Source organism: Trichechus manatus, unplaced genomic scaffold, assembly GCF_000243295.1.
Source record: "Trichechus manatus latirostris isolate Lorelei unplaced genomic scaffold, TriManLat1.0 scaffold00126, whole genome shotgun sequence".
Taxonomy (NCBI): domain Eukaryota; kingdom Metazoa; phylum Chordata; class Mammalia; order Sirenia; family Trichechidae; genus Trichechus; species Trichechus manatus.
Window position 1 is genome coordinate 5,384,168 of NW_004444062.1, and position 17,826 is coordinate 5,401,993.

General features: G+C 36.4%; 1 protein-coding gene across 6 annotated transcripts in view; it reads left to right on the top strand.

The window, feature by feature from the left end:
• RFC1 (replication factor C subunit 1) overlaps positions 1–17,826 on the top strand; it is an 82,961-nt gene that overhangs the window by 6,934 nt on the left and 58,201 nt on the right. For 5 of the 6 annotated variants that reach the window (XM_023738942.1, XM_023738939.1, XM_023738940.1 and 2 more), the window contains exons 2-3: positions 725–800; positions 2,351–2,473. In XM_023738942.1, the coding sequence (XP_023594710.1) occupies positions 725–800; positions 2,351–2,473 (199 nt within the window). Of the gene's footprint in view, positions 1–724; positions 801–2,350; positions 2,474–15,935; positions 16,889–17,826 lie in introns of those variants that run through there. The other variant, XM_023738944.1, reaches the window with a different exon arrangement.

Here is a 17,826-nt window from a genome sequence, read left to right on the forward strand (position 1 = left end):
TATTTGTCCATTTGTGATTGACTTATTTCACTCAGCATAATGTCCTCCAGTTTCATCCACGTTATGAGATGCTTCACAGATTCATCATTGTTCTTTGTCATTGCATAATACTCCATTGTATGTATGTACCACAGTTTGTTTATCCATTCATATGTTGATAGGCATTTAGGTTTTTTCCATCTTATTGCTAATTGTGAACAATGCTGACATGAACATGGGTGTGCATATGTCTATTTGTGTGACCTTAGCTTTTATTTCTATTTCTACTTTTCATTTTCAGGAGGCACTTGCCTTGTAATATGTGACATCCTTTTACTCTTTCTTTGTTTTACATAGGTTAGTGTTGAAAGTGGGGCTGAACAGTAATACAGCTTTTTCTATAATTCTTTTTTCATAATTCTGATGTAGTAATTGTCTGGTCTATTCTTTAGCCTAATTAAGAAATTGCTGAAATTTTGGGCTAGATAATTCTTTGTTGTGGAGGACTGTCTTGTGCATTATAGGATGTTTGGTATCATTCTTGGTCTCTAACCATTAGATGCCAGTAACGTTCCCTTCCCCCCTCTCAGTTATGACAACCAAAAATATTTCTAGACATCGACAAATTTCACCTGGGGGGCAAAATTGCCCCTGATTGGAAACCACTAAGCCTAAGTCTAGTGAGGAATAATAGGGTAAATTATATAGGCTTCTTGGTGTCCTAATTATACTGTGATATTTATAGGTAAATAGTTCTTGCAGAGATGATGACTTCAAACAGAAACAGCCAAACAAGAAAAAGAGGATCATCTATGATTCAGGTAATATTTCCTCTGAGGAGCTTTAAAGTTTAAAAATTATTTTATATCCCTTAGAACATTGTTTTCCAAACTAATATGAAATACACAGCTCTCTGTGATGTTAATATGTGCTTTGAAAAGAGAGCTCTATGCTGAAAGTTTAAAAAAAATTTATTTTACTGCAGAATTTATCGGAGCCTAAATATGTTAATGTATTAAAGATTTGTTCAGAGAGATATAGTATGTAGCATGTCTCAAACTTTTGAAATGGCATATTGGTCTTTTAAAATATTCCTATTAAGTTCTCTTCCAGCTATGTTTCTTGGAAACTAAACTGAATAATGCCTTAGAATACTGCTTTTAAAACAGATATCTAAAGTTTTATTTTGGTGCTTGATTGAAAGATTTGGCTCGTTTTTGTTGCATTTAAAAAGGTATATACACAATTTAAAGGCAGTTTTGAGTATATTTTTTAAGATAGCAGACATCAGGTTTTGTTCATGTCTTTTGTAATATGTGAAAATAATGGTAGAACTCAGGAAGTTTCAGTTTCTGTTTTTGTAGGGAGGATCCATCTGGTGTGAACTCTGGATTGTCGGGATTTTGACAGTGATAGCAAAAGTTCTGATTCAGTTCAAAAAGTATTTGAGTGTTTGCTGTGTGCCTTTTTTTGCTCTGTATTGTAAGGAATTTTAAAGAGGTACATATCCTGCTCCTGGGAGTCTCCATCTTTTGGGAAACCATGGAAGTTTAATTTAGAACAGTATGAGACAGGATTTGTAAATGCATGGTGCAGAAGAAGAGGAAGGACACTAAAGTTTGTGAAACACCTATTTTGTACCAGATACTATGCTGGGTGCTTACACTTTGTCCTTGCTCTTGGCATTTAGGCTGTGGTAGGCAGAATAATGGCCCTCAAAGATGTCCATGCCCGAATTCCTGGAACCTGTGAATATGTTAGGTTACATGGCAAAGAGGAATTAATGGTGCATATGGAATAAAGCTTGCTAATCAAATGATCTTAAAATAGGGAAATAATCCCAGATTATCCAGGTGGACCCTATATAATCACAAGGGTCCTTAAAAGTGAGTGAGGGAGGCAGAAGAAAAGAGAAAGAGATTGAAGATGGGAGAGGGGGTGAGGAACCAGAGAGATGGCAGCATGAGAAGAACTCGGCCTGATGTTGCTAGCTTTGAAGATGGAGAAAGGGGGCCATGAGCCAAGGAATGCTGGCAGGCTCTGGAAACTGGAAAAAGCAAGGAAATGGATTCTTCTGCAGAGTATCCAGAAAGGACAGCATCCCTGCCGACACCTTGATTTTAGCCCAGTGAGACACGTGTTGGACATCTAAAATAATACATTTGTGTTGTTTTAAACCACTAAGTTTGTGGTGGTTTGTTACATCAGCAATAGAAAACTTAATAGTGAGTAGAAGTAACCTGCAAAATTCACAGAAGAGATGGGGCTTGAAAAGGACCTTGAGGAATTGGTTCACAAAGACTACTTTAGAAACACACTATATTATAATATTTCTTTTCAAAGTTTTGTCTTATTTGTGTCTCACGTACAGATTCAGAATCAGAGGAGACAGTGCAGGTTAAAAATGCCAAAAAGCAACCAGAAAAAATGCCATTGTCTTCTAAACCTGGTAAAATTCTACGAAAGGATCCTGTTACATACATTTCAGAAACAGGTAAGGGTACAGAATATGTGTAGTTTTTTAGAGAGATGCAGTGTGTGTTATATTCTTGTGCATCTCATTGTTGTCTAAGTATACCTCCTTTACTTTGAATTGAATTTTTATTGCCTTTTTTACTTTGTTGAATTGGATTTGTCAAGGGAGGGCTGTAATCATTCTTGGCATTTTCTCTGGGGTAAGGCAGGGGGTTAAGGGCCAGTTACAGGGGAGTTGGCCCTTGGAATTTTAAGTGCTGTGATTCGAACCTACCAACTGCTCTGAGGGAGAAAGATGTGGCAGTCTGCTTCCATAAAGATTACAGCCTTGCAAACCCTATGAGGCAGTTCTGTTCTGTCCTGTAAGGTCGCTGTGAGTTGAAATCGACTCGACAGCAATGGTGTTTTTTTGTTTTTTTTTTGGTATTGAATCATATAAGTTGAAGCTCTATCTTGAATCATACATTAAAATATTATTGGGTTGCTTTAGAACTTTTTCAAAAAAATTAATAGTCTTTATTTTTTAGAGCAGTTTTAGGTTTACAGAAAAACTACAAAAAGTACACTGTTCCTATCCCCCCCAGCCGTTTCTCCTGTTAATATCTTACATTAGTGTGGTACATTTGTCATAATTGATGAACCAATATTGATACATGTAAACCATAGTTTACATTAGAGTCCACTCTTTGTGTTGTACAGTTCTATGAACTTTGAGAAATGTATAATGTCATGTATCTACCATTTCAGTATCATACAGAATAGTTTAATTGCCCTAAAAATCTCTTGTGCTCCCCCTATTCATCCATCCCTCTCCCTCTGCACGCCTGGCAACCACTGATCTTTTTGTTGTATCTGTTATTTTACCTTTTCCAGAATGTCATCTAATTGGAGTCGTACAGTTTGTAGCCCTTTTAGACTGGTTTATAGTGTTTTTTAATCAGAGTGTTTTTCATGAGCAAGTCATCATCAGCCTTATCCAACTTTAAAAATTTTGTCACTTTGGTCATTGTCAGCTGCATAAGGCAGTTATCTAAAACTTGAATTTCTTTCTTTCTTTTTTGTAAGCAAGAGCTTCTTTTGGTTTTTAATCCTGGCTGCCCATTGGAATCACAGAGGGAGCTTTTAAATTTCTGATGCCCAGGCCACACTTCAGACCAATTAAATTTGGGTTTCTGGGGAGTGGGGTTCAGACATCAGTGTTTTTTTTTTTTTTTTTTTTTTTTTTAATATTTTATTGTACTTCAGGTGAAGGCTTACAGAACAGATAGTTTCTCATGTAACAGTAACACACATGCTGTTTTATGACATTGGTTAACAACCCCACAACATTTTAACCCTCTAAATTCTCAACTTTATTTATTTTTTATTTTTTTGTGAAAATACACATAGCCAAAGATACGCCATTTCAAAAATTTTTTTTTTACATACACATTTAAGTGACATTGACTACGCTCTTCTAATTGTGCTGTTATTCTCACTTAAGATGAAGGCTTACAGGACAAAATAGTCTCCCATTTAACAGTTACTACAAATGTTGCCCTATGACAATGGTTAACAATCTCACAACACATCAACAATATCCTTACTCTACTTTGTGTTCCCTATCATCAGCTTCCTACTCCCCTTCTGCCTTCTGGGCCTTGTCACTGGACTCCTGTACCTCGTTACGGACATCAGTGTTTTTAAAGTTTCCCAGGAGATTCCAGTGAGCAGCTAGGGTGGAAAACTCCCACATGAAGACTTGGAAGGGATTTAATTTGTTCACTGAGCTTAAACTGTTGTTTACGCAAGTCTTTTGCTTCCTGTTAGTAATTGTTCCATGCTCTTCTTAAGTCTGTATTTCTTTATGTTTCCTCTTGAATTTGATTGCATTCAGACTTTATTTTCTACTTAATTTTGTTTCATTAAAGGCTTTATTTTTCCCTCCCTGATGTTTTTTTTTTTTTTTACAACTTGTAATCTTTCCATACAGAATTGATGTTCTGTATCTTTTCTTTTTTAAAAGAATTTTTATTCTGGTAAAATATATATAACAAAACATTTGCCATTTCAACCATTTTTACATGTAAAATTTAGTGATATTAATTATATAGAACTTCTTTTATGTGTAAGTTTTTTAAAAATCTTGCATGCTAAAGTAATAATCTAAGTATCTGATAATTATTCATATTTGTGATTCATACATTTATCACAGACGTAATCTGATTCTCTGTATTCTGTGGTGACACTGAAGATTTTAATATTAGCTTTTTTAAAAAAGATTTTTTTTTTGTACTTAAATTTGATCTGTTGTAAGAATTATCAAAGAACAGAAGACATTCATGTATAATTGTGTACTAATCTTAAGGTTTCATAGTATAAATAATTGCTTCGTGGATAGTATTATTTTATAGTAATGAGCTCTGAGTTATATTGTCATTCTAGAAAAAAAATTCACGAGTCTGTTGTAAAATCATTTTGAGATTCTAGCATTGTTAACTCCTAGAGGAGACCATAACAGGAATAAAAAGTCAGATATATTAACCTCCAAACTAGCAGAGCCTGTTGAATAGGTTCCTATTTAGAAATGCTCGAAGGGGCCATGAGAGCATCTGATACCTCATTGGTGTGTTCATACTGAGGAAAACCTCTGAAAAAATTATTTTTGGCACTCTGCCACTAGTATTGCTGATGAAGTGAATAAACCTGGTTTGAAGAGACATGGTAAAAGCCACATCATTGTTTGGACATAGCATGTTACAATTTATATTCAACTAACATTTACTGAGTGTCTGTTTTGTGCCAGATTCTAGGTGCTGGGGATACAAAAGATGACTAAAGACTCCAAGTGCTGTAGGAGTTGACTGAGGCAGCAATAGTGAGGGAGAGGGCTTGGTAGAGGGAGTGATTTGAGTTGGCTATTGAATGATGAGTAGATGAATATGCCAAATTAAGGGGACAAGGTTATTTGAGGGACAGCATCCAGCACAAGGTTGGTATATTCATAGGACACTGAAGAGATTACTTGTTTACATGATGAGCAGGAGCAGGAGGTAGGTGAAGCCAGATTAGGGAAGACCTTGAAAGCTCAGCAGATGAATTTTGACTTGACATAGCAGGCAAAAGGGAACCACTGAAGTTTTTGAACAGAGTTGTGGAATGATGAAAATAGTATTTGAGGATAATTGCTAGGTTACTAGTATTCAGGATGGGTTGGAGAGTAGAGAAACTATAATTAGGGAGGCTGAACAGGAGACTTTCGGTGGTCTGGGGAGTAAAGTTGGCAACAGTAATGGACTGATAAGTAAACATTTTGACAGATGGATTGTATATTAACTTTTTGGATTACCTATGGGCTTCATTCAGCTGTGCTATCTATGGTCTCATGTATTTATCTGTATTATTGTGGATAATTAAAGAGTTGTTATTATTAGCATGCGTAAGATTTTTTCTTTTTAAATAATAGCTTTATTGAGATATAATTCACCTCTTATGAGGAGCCCTGCTGGTGCAGTGGTTAAGAGCTCAGCTGCTAACCAAAAGTTTGGCATTTCAAATCCACCAGCCACTCCTCGGAAACCCTATGGGGCAGTTTTACTCTGTCCTGTAGGGTCGCTATGAGTTGGAATCGACTCGACAGCAGTGGTTTTGGTTTAATGTTTTAATGTTATTTGCAGGTAAAGGCCAAGGTTTCTGGAAATAGGAGTAACAATAAAAGTTTGCTTGCCTGTATGGGCTGTTCTTTGATGGTTTGAAGGTACTCATGGTGGATCAAGTGGTCAATCAGTAGGCAGGAAACAGGAAGGAAAGTCCGTGTAGAAGGAACCTGCAACTGAGAGAACACCTGGCTGGAGTTGCATCCTCGTTTCTGAACAGCTGTGTGATTCTGGGCTAAAGCTCAGTAAGTCTGTCCTCTTTTTCTATAAAGCAGGAATTTTAATTGCATAGGCTTGTTGAGGAGACTTAATGGGATGATGCCTATGAAAGGACCAGGCCCAGTACCTGGCACATAAATTAATAGGCAGTCAAAAGGAAAAAAACAAAAAAGAAAAGAAAAACGAAAGAAACCCGTAGGCGAGATTTCTAGACTCTGTGAGACATTTTTTTAATAAATTTGTTCAAAATGAGCAGAGCCAAAATGTAAGTGATGTAAACATATTTTCTGTGAAATTTATGGTAAAGCTGAGATGTTTCCTTATTATGGAAGTTGACAGATGGACTCTTAACTTTTTTGGTCTGTGGCTAAATATCTGTTCAAACACATTGTGAAAATGAACTCTTTCATTAAGAGGTCCCCCTCTTAGGTCTGGGCACCTTTGCAAAGTTTTGAATACGTGGGAGGGGTAGTAAAAACAGTATGGTGATAGGTTTATTATGTAACCGAAGGTGGTGTAATCAAGCTTTCCAACAGAATAGAAAAAATATAAACCCTGGAAACATCAAAGTTAGTGTGAAGACAGTCATGGCCTTCAACTGTGAGTCAAGGCCATCGTTATCTTGTGATTTTAGGTACACAGAAGGGTCAGATGATTTAAGCTGTGATCACAGATTTTCTATAACATGAGACTGTTTATTTCAGATCAGGAATTTTTGAATGTTATTTTCTGAAGAGACGTCCAGCTTTTTATCTGAAAATTTTATGAACATTAGGTAGTGTTTGTGTCATGCTGCTGATGGCATGCACATGTGAAAGTGGATGTTGTCCCCTTGTTTTAGCTAAAAATCTTGAGGTACAATGTATCTAATACGATATTCAGTATTAAATACTATTCTGTTTTTTCTTAGGATTGAGATATAGGAAAGAAACAGGCTCTTTTCTTGCCTATTTTATCTTTTCACACTCCTATATTCTTTTTAATGAAGTTTAAATGAGTTTGAGGAAGATAAATCTTTTTCCTTCTTTCTACAAAAGAGAATCAGGCTGTTTAAAAAAACAGTCTGCGATAAAACTAGCATAATAAAATCTGAAATAATAAAGAGTTTCAAAAAAAGAAAAGTTCAACTTCTAGAAATTGATACTCTCACTGGAAAATACTTGACCGTAATAATTTTTTTTATTACTCTCTTTAAATAAAACAAACTATAATTTTTCTATACAGGGTCATGAGTATTTTCTTTTTACATTATAAGTATAAGGTTAAAATATTTTGGTAATAATATTTAAGAATAAAAATTGTAACCTAAAATGTATCATTTATTTGGATAGTGGGAATGTCTTGGTAGAAAAATATTGTATGACATGATTCAGTTTTAAAAATCTGTTAATAATATCAAAAGTAACAATTTTTACTTCATTATTCCATATTTCATCTTCTCTTTTATGCTTATCTTCTGCATTCTGATTTAGAAAACCAGCCTTTGGTTTCTGTTGGTGTTTTTGTTACAGTATAGCATTTATAGTGCTTAAGAGCGTGGGCTCTTGGGTCAGATTGCCTGGGTTAAATCTTTACTTACCTCTCCTGTGTCTTAGTTTTCTCATATATAAAATGGGGGATATTACTGGTATCTTCATTAGAGGGCATTGTGAGGATCAAATGAGGTAATGCTTGAAAAGCACTTAATATAGGATCTGGCACATAGTAAATATTCAGTAAGTATTAGCTTGTTATTTTATTGTATACTTACACCAGCCCTTAAAGACTATACTAAAGACATTTTGCTTTTGCTTAAGTCCTTATGGCTTTATGTTGACTACTATGTAATTGTACTGTAGAAATTTAGAAATTGTCTTTGACTCACCTATAGCTGTACGACGTCCAGTGTGGTGGCTACTAGCCACATGTGGCCATTAAGTGCTTGAAATGTAGCTAACTGGAATTTAGAGTGTTGTTAACTGTATACACTGAATTCTAATAACTTACACAAAAAAGGAGTGTGAGCTATCAAATAATTTTTGAGTATTGATTACATGTTGAAATGATAATATTTTGGGTATATTAGCTTAGATAAATATATTGTTAAAATTAATCTGTTTCATTTTACTTTTAATGTGCTACGAGAAAATGTGGCTTGTATTTTATTCTATAGCACAGGACTGTTACAGACAATGAGAAATAGACTAAGGGAATAACCTAGGTTTCTAGTATTTTTGTTTATATTTTTATACACATCTTTAGGCTATATTATTATACAGATCTTTAGACTTACCATTTAGCTCCAGGACAACTATTTTTCATCAATATTTGTTTGATTAAATATTTTATTAGCATTTATTGATTTTTAAGTAATTTAACCCCATTAATCTCCCAAGTTACAGGACAGGGAAAAAATTGCTTATAAATAGCTAACCATTGACTCTAGTAAAATGTTCTTGTAGGTTGGTAAAAACCCAAATACTTGTTGTACTGGGTAAATATATTTACTTTTCGCTGTTTAATGAAGTGAGGGACCTTGAGTTTTGTTTGGCAAAGATGACCTTTTATTATGTTGTTTCATCAGGTGCTGCTGTTTGATCGAAAATGGTAGGGGTTTTCCCTGTCTTGAGACTAGTTAATTGGTAATTTTAGTTGAGCATATTATTCCACAGGCAGTTAGTGCTCTTGAAGTTATAATTATTTTATGGGTGTTTAATGGAAAAAATGGAAAGATATCATGTTCTCTGGGTTATCCTGTAATATCAGTGACATGTGACTTGGGAAAATTAGAAGCAGAATATATTACTGGGGATGTGTGTGTAACATTCTCTGTGCCAAGTTTTAGAAACATAAAATTTGTGTATTGGACAAATAGGAATGGATTCTGCATAGAGTAGAGAGCTTTCCTTAGATGTTTTTAGGGAAATGATTGAGGCATATGATTTCTCTGAAGTAAGAGGAAACTAAGAATTGTGTGTTGTTTCTTTGATTATACTTTTTCAAAAATTACTATTAATTTGTACGCTTAGATTCTGAACAGAACAAACCAAACTTGAATTTTTGGAGGATGGGAGGAAGGATTTAGATTAACAGTATTTTAAATTACCTAAGTAACACATTAATACGTTCTCACTGAAAAGTAATTAAACAGTTCAGATTAAAATATCTCATTCCCTTATCCAACCCTTTTTGCCTTACTTAGCTATATATATATTTGAGTAGCATCTTATTTTAAATTTCTGCAACTTGCTTTTTAATAACAGTGTCTTAGTCCACCCTTCCTTCCTCTTTTCCCCTCCCTCGCTTTCTTGTCACACAGAAAGATCTCTAGCTTATTTTAAACTTCTTTAAAAATTTAGTTTAATAATCTGGATTTAAATTTTCTCATTCTCTTTAGATGTTGGATGTTGCATTGTTTATGCTTCATTGCAACATATTTAACTATCAGTGAATTGACAATTCCCAATGAAGAATATGATGACAAAAAGGGAATAGTATTTCTTGAGGTTAAGTGACAATCATTTTAAGAATGTAGCTTATCCACTTGTATTATGGAGAATGGAGTCCCTGGGTGGTGTAAGTGGTTATGCTTGACTGCTAACCAAAAGTTTGACGGTTTGAGTTCACCCAGAGGTGCCTTGGAAGAAACCTTGGTGATCTGCTTCCAAAAATATCATTGAAAACCCACATGGGGTCACCAAGAGTTAGAATCTACAGCAGCTGGTTTGGTTTTATTATTATGGAGAATAGAATGGAACATCCACCTCCTGCTTTTGGGCACAGTGCTTTTCTGAGGGTTTTTTTTTTTTTTTTTTTTTTAACCCCTTCAGTATTTCCCTTTTTTAAGACTTCCTTTTTTTTTTTAAAAACAGATGATACTATTAAGTCATCTCTTTCTTTTCCAGTTCTCAGATCTGGAAAAAGGACTTTACCTTTATCCCTATTAAATTTCTTATTGAAACAAATAACAAAACTCAATATTAAGATTTTATCTTGTTAGATTCCAGCTGGTCAAGATCTTTTGTTTCCTGATTCTGTCGTCTTTTTTTTTTTTTTTTAATTTAAATTTGAATACTTTTATTTAACAGTGTTGCTTATTGGTCTAGTTGTGAGGGTTACAGCTGGACAAATAACCAACATCATGATAAGTGGAGTAACAAGTGTTGTCAGTTATTTCATTCTACTTGGATCAACAGTCAACGTCCACGGAAGCCCCAGACAAGAAACGAAATGATGTATTGCATTGGGCAAGTCTGCTGCAAAAGACTTCTTTAAAGTTTTAAAAAGCAAAGATGTCACTTGTTGACTAATGTGTACCTCATCCAAGCCATGGTCTTATCAGTCGCTTCATATGTACATGAAAGTTGAATAGTGAAGGAAGAGAGAAGAAGAATTGATGTGTACAAACTATGTTGTCAGTGAAGAATATCGAATATACTCTGGACTGCCGAAAGAGTGAACAGTCTTAGAGGAAATACAGTGAAACCCATGAGAGCCAGAACTCTATGAGATTGCCTTGTTTTTCCAGGTCTCCCAAGGTTTCCGCCTTTGACAGGGTGCAGTCTTACTACTTTTCTATCCTCTTTATTAGTGGAAAATATTTGAGTTTTCCTTCTCTGACAGGTTTCCACCTTACACTGGCTCCGGTTTTCACAGGTTTCACTGTATAACTAGAATGTTCCTTAGAAGCAAGGATGACTTACTTTAGATACATCATCGGGAAAGACCAGTGGCTAGAAAGGACATTATGCTTGGTAAAGTAGAAGGCCAATGAAAACAAGGGAAAGCATCAGTGAGGTGAATTGACACCATAGCTGAAGCGATGGACTCAAACATAGTGACGATCATGAAGATGGCACAGATCTGGGCAACGTTTTGTTCTGTTAAATATAAGGTTGCCATGAGTCAGAGTGGACTCCGTGGCACCTAACAACAATTTAACAATATTAAATCCCCACTAATTTATTAATTCAACAAACATGCATTGTGTTTACTGTATTTGTATAACTGTACTGGGTAATCTATGAAGTAGATGAAAGAATAAAGTTCTGCTTTTAAGGCTTAAAGTTTATTTGGAAGATAAGGCTTTTACATAAAAAGTATAATGCAAGGAAAAAATTAACAAATGGTGATAAAAAATATCTTCTAAAAGATAGGCATGGGAGAGGTAACTTTCATTTTGGAAGTTCTGGAAATTATCCTGGAGGAGATGGAAGTATGAGATAAATGTGAAAGGTTTTGGTAAGATTTTTTAAAACTAGTATTTCATTGTGTTTTAGGTGAAAGTTTACACAGTAAATTAGGTTCCCATTTCAAAATTTTTATACAAATTGTTCCGTGACATTGGTTACAATTTTCACAGTGTGTCAGCATTCTCATTATATCTGTTCTGTTTGTTCTGTTTCCATTGATCTAGCTTCCCTTCCCCTCCTTGCCTTCTCATCTTTGCTTTAGGGTAAATGTTGACTGTTTGGTCTCATATAGTTGATTGTTTAAGGGAGCACAGTATTCACAGGTGATACTGTTTATTTTACAAGCCCATCTATTATTTGGCTGAAAGGTGACCTTTGGGAGTGGCTTCACTTCCACGTTAAAAGGATATCTTAGGGCAATAGTCTCGGGGGTTTCTCTAGTGCCTGTCAGTCTAGTAGGTCTGGCCTTTTTTAGGCATTTGAATTTTGTTCTGCAGTTTCATCCCGTTCTCTCCAGGACCTTCTATTGTGTCCCTGGTTAGAATGGTCGATAGTGGTAACCGGACACCATGTAGTTTTTCTGGTCTCAGGTTAGAAGAGACTGTGATTCGTGTGGGCTGTTAGTTCTGTGGGCTAGTTTCTTCTTGGAGCCTTTGTTTTCCTTCGTTCTCTTTTACTTAATACGAGTAGAGACCCATAGTTGTATCTTAGATGGCTGCTCTCAAGCTTTTAAGACCCCAGACGTTACTCTCTGAACTAAGATGTAGAACATTGTCTTTTTTTTTTTGCCTAAATTTGATTTATTTTGTTGTTGAGAGTATACACAGCAAAATATACACCAATTCAACCGTTTCAGCATGGAAAATTTAATGACATTGACTACATTTTTTGAGTTGTGCAACCATTCTCACCCTCATTTTCTGAGTTGTTCCTCCTTCATTAACATAAACCCACTGCCTCCTAAGGTTTAGAACGTTATCTTTATGAACTATGTTATGCTAATTGACTAAGTTGTCCCCCTAGACTATGCTCCTAAGCCTTTTAACTCGGTAAACCAATCCTGCATTGTTCGGATATGTCTAGGAAGCCTCCGTAACTGTGCCCCTATGTGCTTTGTTAAATACATTGATACATGTGCAACACACATATGCCTACAGATACCCTGAGTATGTTGTTATTGTTATTAGGTGCTGTCGAGTCAGTTCTGACTCATAATGACTCTATGTACAACAGAATGAAACACTGCCCAGTCCTGTGCCATCCCCACAATCATTGTTATGCTTGAGCCCATTGTTGCAGCCGCTGTGTCTATCTCATTGAGGGTCTTCCTCTTTTTTGCTGACCCTCTACCAAGCATGATGTCCTTCTCCAGGGACTGGTCCTTCCTGATAACGTGTGCAAAGTATGTGAGTAGTAGTCTCATCATCCTTGCTTCTAAGGAGCATTCTGGTTGTACTTCTTCCAGGACAGATTTGTTCATTCTTTTGGCAGTCCATGGTATACTCAGTATTCTTCACCAGCACCACAATTCAAAGGCGTCAATTCTTCATCGGTCTTTCTTATTCATTGTCCAGCTTTCACATGCATGTGAGGAGATTGAAAACACCATGGCTTGGGTCAGGTGCGACCTTAGTCTTCAAGGTGACGTCGTAGCTTTTCAACACTTTAAAGAGGTCTTTTGCAGCAGATTTGCGCAATGCAGTGTGTCTTCTGATTTTCTTGACTGCTGCTTCCGTGGGTGTTGATTATGGATCCAAGTAAAATGAAATCCTTGACAACTTCAATCTTTTCTCTGGTTATCATTGTTCCAGTTGTGAGGATTTTTGTTTTCTTTATGTTGAGGTGTAATCCATACTGAAGGCTGTAGTCTTTGATCTTCATCAGTAAGTGCTTCAAGTCCTCTTCACTTTCAGCAAGCAAGGTTGTGTCATCCGCATATCGAAGTTGTTAATGAGTCTTCCTCCAAACCTGATGCCCCATTCTTCTTCGTATAGTCCAGCATCTCGGATTACTTGCTCAGCATACAGATTGAATAGGTATGGTGAAAGGATACAGCCTGACACACATCTTTCCTAACTTTAAACCATGCAGCATCCCCTTGTTCTGTTCAGTTGACTGCCTCTTGATCTGTGTACAAGTTCCTCATGAGCACAATTAAGTGTCCTGGAATTCCTGTTCTTCGCAATGTTATCCCTAGTTTGTTATGATCCACACAGTCGAATGCCTTTGCGTAGTCAATAAAACACGGGTAAACATTTTTCTGGTGTTCTCTGCTTTCAGTCAGGATCCATCTGACATCAACAGTGATATCCCTGGTTCCACATCCTCTTCTGAATCTGACATGAATTTCTGGAAGTTCCCTGTCGATGTACTGCTGCAGCCGCTTTTGAATGCTCTTCAGCAAAATTTTACTTGCATGTGATATTAATGATATTGTTCAATAATTTCTGCATTCGGTTGGATCACCTTTCTTTGGAATAGGCACAAATATGGATCTCTTCCAGTCGGTTGGCCAGGTAGCTGTCTGTGTATGCTAGAGAGAATAATATCGAAATTTGGAAATTAGTAGTACTATTTCATAGCCAATGCTTTGTTCATTATTTTCTAACTTATTATAGAAAGAAAATCTACTTTAAAAGTTTCAAGTTGTATGTTTTTACAGATTTGCATCAAACTAATGCTGTTTACTCTCTCACAAAGATGAGGGTAAGCTAAAGCTTGTATTTTCTTAATTACAATATCTTCTGCATAAGAATCTTTTATTGTATTTGAAACTCTTATGTCCAGAGAAAAAAACCAGGGGAATTCTACTATATTCATGTTAAAATAAATTTTATCTTATATACTACTGTATATATATTCTCAAAATACTACTTACTAGCTTCATGGAATAAAATAGCATTATTTATTGTATAGCTTATAGTTCCTGTCTAACATTTGATCTTCACAACTACCTAATGTTAGGGCTGACTTACTTTATGAAGATTTATTTCTAAAAAAGCAATTTTTTTATTCAATGTCTCACAAAGTTTCACTGTGGAAGAATCCAGTGGATCTTTGGATGCTCCTTATTCACTTATTTTTCATATCATCTGTATGTATGTCTCTGACAGATTTGGTAGACCTATCTATTTCTCTGTTAACAGTCAGTAAAATTGTTTAGCATTGTTAGCACCCTGAATACAGCAGTTCAATTACTTATGAATCACAGTAGTCACTATTTTCTTGTGTTTCTACATCTTGCTGTAAACCAGTGGCTCTCAATCAAGTGCAGTTTTGCCTCCCGGAGGACGTTTGGCAATATCTGGAGACATTTTTAGTTGTCACAACTGGGGTGAGTGTGCTGTGGTTAGAGGCCAGGGATGCTGCTCAACTTTTCCACAATGCATTGGAGAGCTCCTTTCAGCAAAGAATTATTTGGTCCAAAATGTCAGTAATGTGGAAGTTGAGAAACCCTGCCATAAGCCTATCAAAGAAGAATTTGGTAGATATTTTAAGATTTGCAGTATTCATCTCATCTACTGGTCTGGTAACTCAAATAGTAAATGAGGGCTTAGTCCAGCATCGTTTATTCTCTGTGAATTCCTGCCAGCTTCTGTTGAATACTGTATACTCATTTTGACCTGTTCATAATATTATTGTACATCATTGTCACTTAACTTTCCTTTTCTACAGTTCTATGGTTGGGGATCTGGCTTTCTCCTTTTGACAATCAGGACTAGATCTCCTTTTTAATCTTTAGGGACGTCTCCTATTTTCTGTGATGATTTTTAGGTCATTGATAGTGGTTTAGCAATTTTATCTAAAAATTCACGTTGACTAAAATGTCTTTATAAGAGTTAGATACTTTCGTTTTTTTATAATTTAGTTTACTTTTTATTGTTATTGAGAATATATACAGCAGAACATAAATCAATTCAACAATTTCTCCGTGGACAATTCAGTGACATTGATTACATTCTTCAAGTTGTGCAGTCATTCTAACCCTCCTTTTCCAAATTGTTCCTCACCAGTTAACATAAACTCACTGCCCTCTAAATTTCCTATCTAATCTTTCCAGTTGCTGCTGTCAGTTTGATCCCAGATAGTAAAAGAGCACAATGCCCAAGGCAGACATTCTTTACTACTTAAGCTAAACTACTGTTTGGTTTTAGGAAGACTTCAGAGGATATTTTTGGTTTAAGGTTTAAAGATTATCTCAGGGCAGTAGTTTCAGAGGTTCATCCATCCTCCATGGCTCTAGAAATTATGGATTCTGTGGAAAATTGAAATTCTGTTTTGTACTTAATCTCTTTTGATTAGGATTCTTCTGTAGAATCTTTGATCAAAAGCTTCGATAATAGTAGTCAGGCACCATCCAGTTCTTCGGGTCTGATGGCAAAGAAGGCAGTTTTTCATGGAGGCAATTAATCACACATTCTATTTCCTCCTCCTGTTCTTGGCTCTCCACACATTCTATTTCCTCCTCCTCTTCCTGGCTCTCCTTCCTCTTTTGATCCAGGTGAATAGAGACCAGTTGTACCTTGGATGGCTGCTTGCAAGCTTTTAATACTCCAGGCACTAGGCAACAAACTAGCAGGTAGAAAGGAAACACTAAACTCGTTATTAGGCCAGTTACTGGGATGTCCCATGAAATTATGACCCTAAACCTCCAAACTAAGAAACCAAAACCTATGAGGTGTTTTGTTGTACCTAAGCAGCCTCAGCAGCTGCTCTTTAGTTAGATACTTTCTTATAATCTTTTTTGTCCAGCTTGTTCCCTTTCATTGGTAGTTATTATGAGAACTGAAAAAAATGAAGTGATGTATGGAGAGAGAGGAGAGATGAAAAGGACACGGTGAATAATAAAAAACTAATGATTATTGAGGTTCTGTAGCATCTTTGATAATGGACCAGACTATTTGTTTTGGAGACATACTTTCCTGTGAGACATTTGTGGCCACATTTGAGAACTGTATGACAAGGAGAGACACAGGATTGTATTCCAGTATGTCAAGGAAGCAGGAGTATATTATGAAAATATCATTAAATACTAACAAAATAATATGCAGGTGATTTATAGATGGCTTCAATACAGAGGCCAGCATTGTTTTCTCAAGTGTGAGGAAGAGGAACATAAGTGGGGATAGGAAGTTGCATTGCAGAATCACTCTCTTAACTTTTGAAACTTGAAACCTGAACCATTCAGGCTTCCTTCTATTGCCTGTTTCATGTCTTAGAATTATAAGAGAGTCTGGGTGATGTACCTGTGGTCGATTGTCCAAGCCTTTTTTTTTTTCCCCTCTCGTATTCTTTTTCTGTGAGATCCAGTGGACAGGGAGGAGCGTGAGTAGTAAAATGTTTCACTCTCTCTTCCTGTATGTCTTCTGGCAGCTATGACTTCTGGCTCTGATGGGGACTTACCTCCCAGTGAGTATGAACTTGGCATCTATGGTGGATAACATCATATGAGAAGCCAGTACTTTTTTTTCGCCATTTATTATTATTACTTCATTACCAAACCAAACCCATTGCTGTTGAGTCAATTCTGAGTAGACCTTACAAATTAGAAAATAGATTTCTAAATTTAACTAACTCCATTTTGATTCTTTTTTTATTATTTTTTCCCATATAAAAGTTTATACATACATTGTTATGTGACCCTAATTGCTCACTCCATACTGAGACAGCACACTCCTCCTTTCCACCCCTGATTCCCCATGTCCATTCAGCCAGCTCCTAATCCTCTGTGCCTTCCCATCTCACCTCTGGACAGAAGCTGCCCATTTAGTGTCTTGTATCTACTTGAGCTAACAGGCATACTCCTCACGAGTATCACTTTGTGTCAGTCACACAGTCCAGTCCAATCCCTGTCTGAAGAGTTGGCCTCAGAAATTGTTTTAGTTCTGGGCTGATAGAGAATCCGGGGGCCGTGCTTTCTGGGGCTCTTCCGGTCTCAGTCAGACCACTGAGTCTGGTCTTCTTACTAGAATTTGAGTTCTGTACCCCACCTTTCTCCTGCTCCATCAGGGACTCTCTGTTGTGTTCCCTGTCAGGGCAGTCATTGATGGTAGCCAGGCACCATCTAGTTCTTCTGGTCTCAGGCTGATGAAGTCTCTGGTTTATGTGGCCCTTTCTGTCTCTTGGCCTACTACTTTCCTTTTGTCTTTGGTGTTCTTCATTCTCCATTACTCCAGGTGTTTGGCATCTTAGATGGCCGCTTGCAAGCTTTTAAGACCCCAGACGCCACTCACCAAAGTAAGATGCAGAACATTTTCTTCATAAGCTTTGTTATGCCAGTTGACCTAGATGTCCCCTGAAAGCATGGTCCCCAGACCCCTACTCCTGCTACTCTGTCCCTCAAAGTG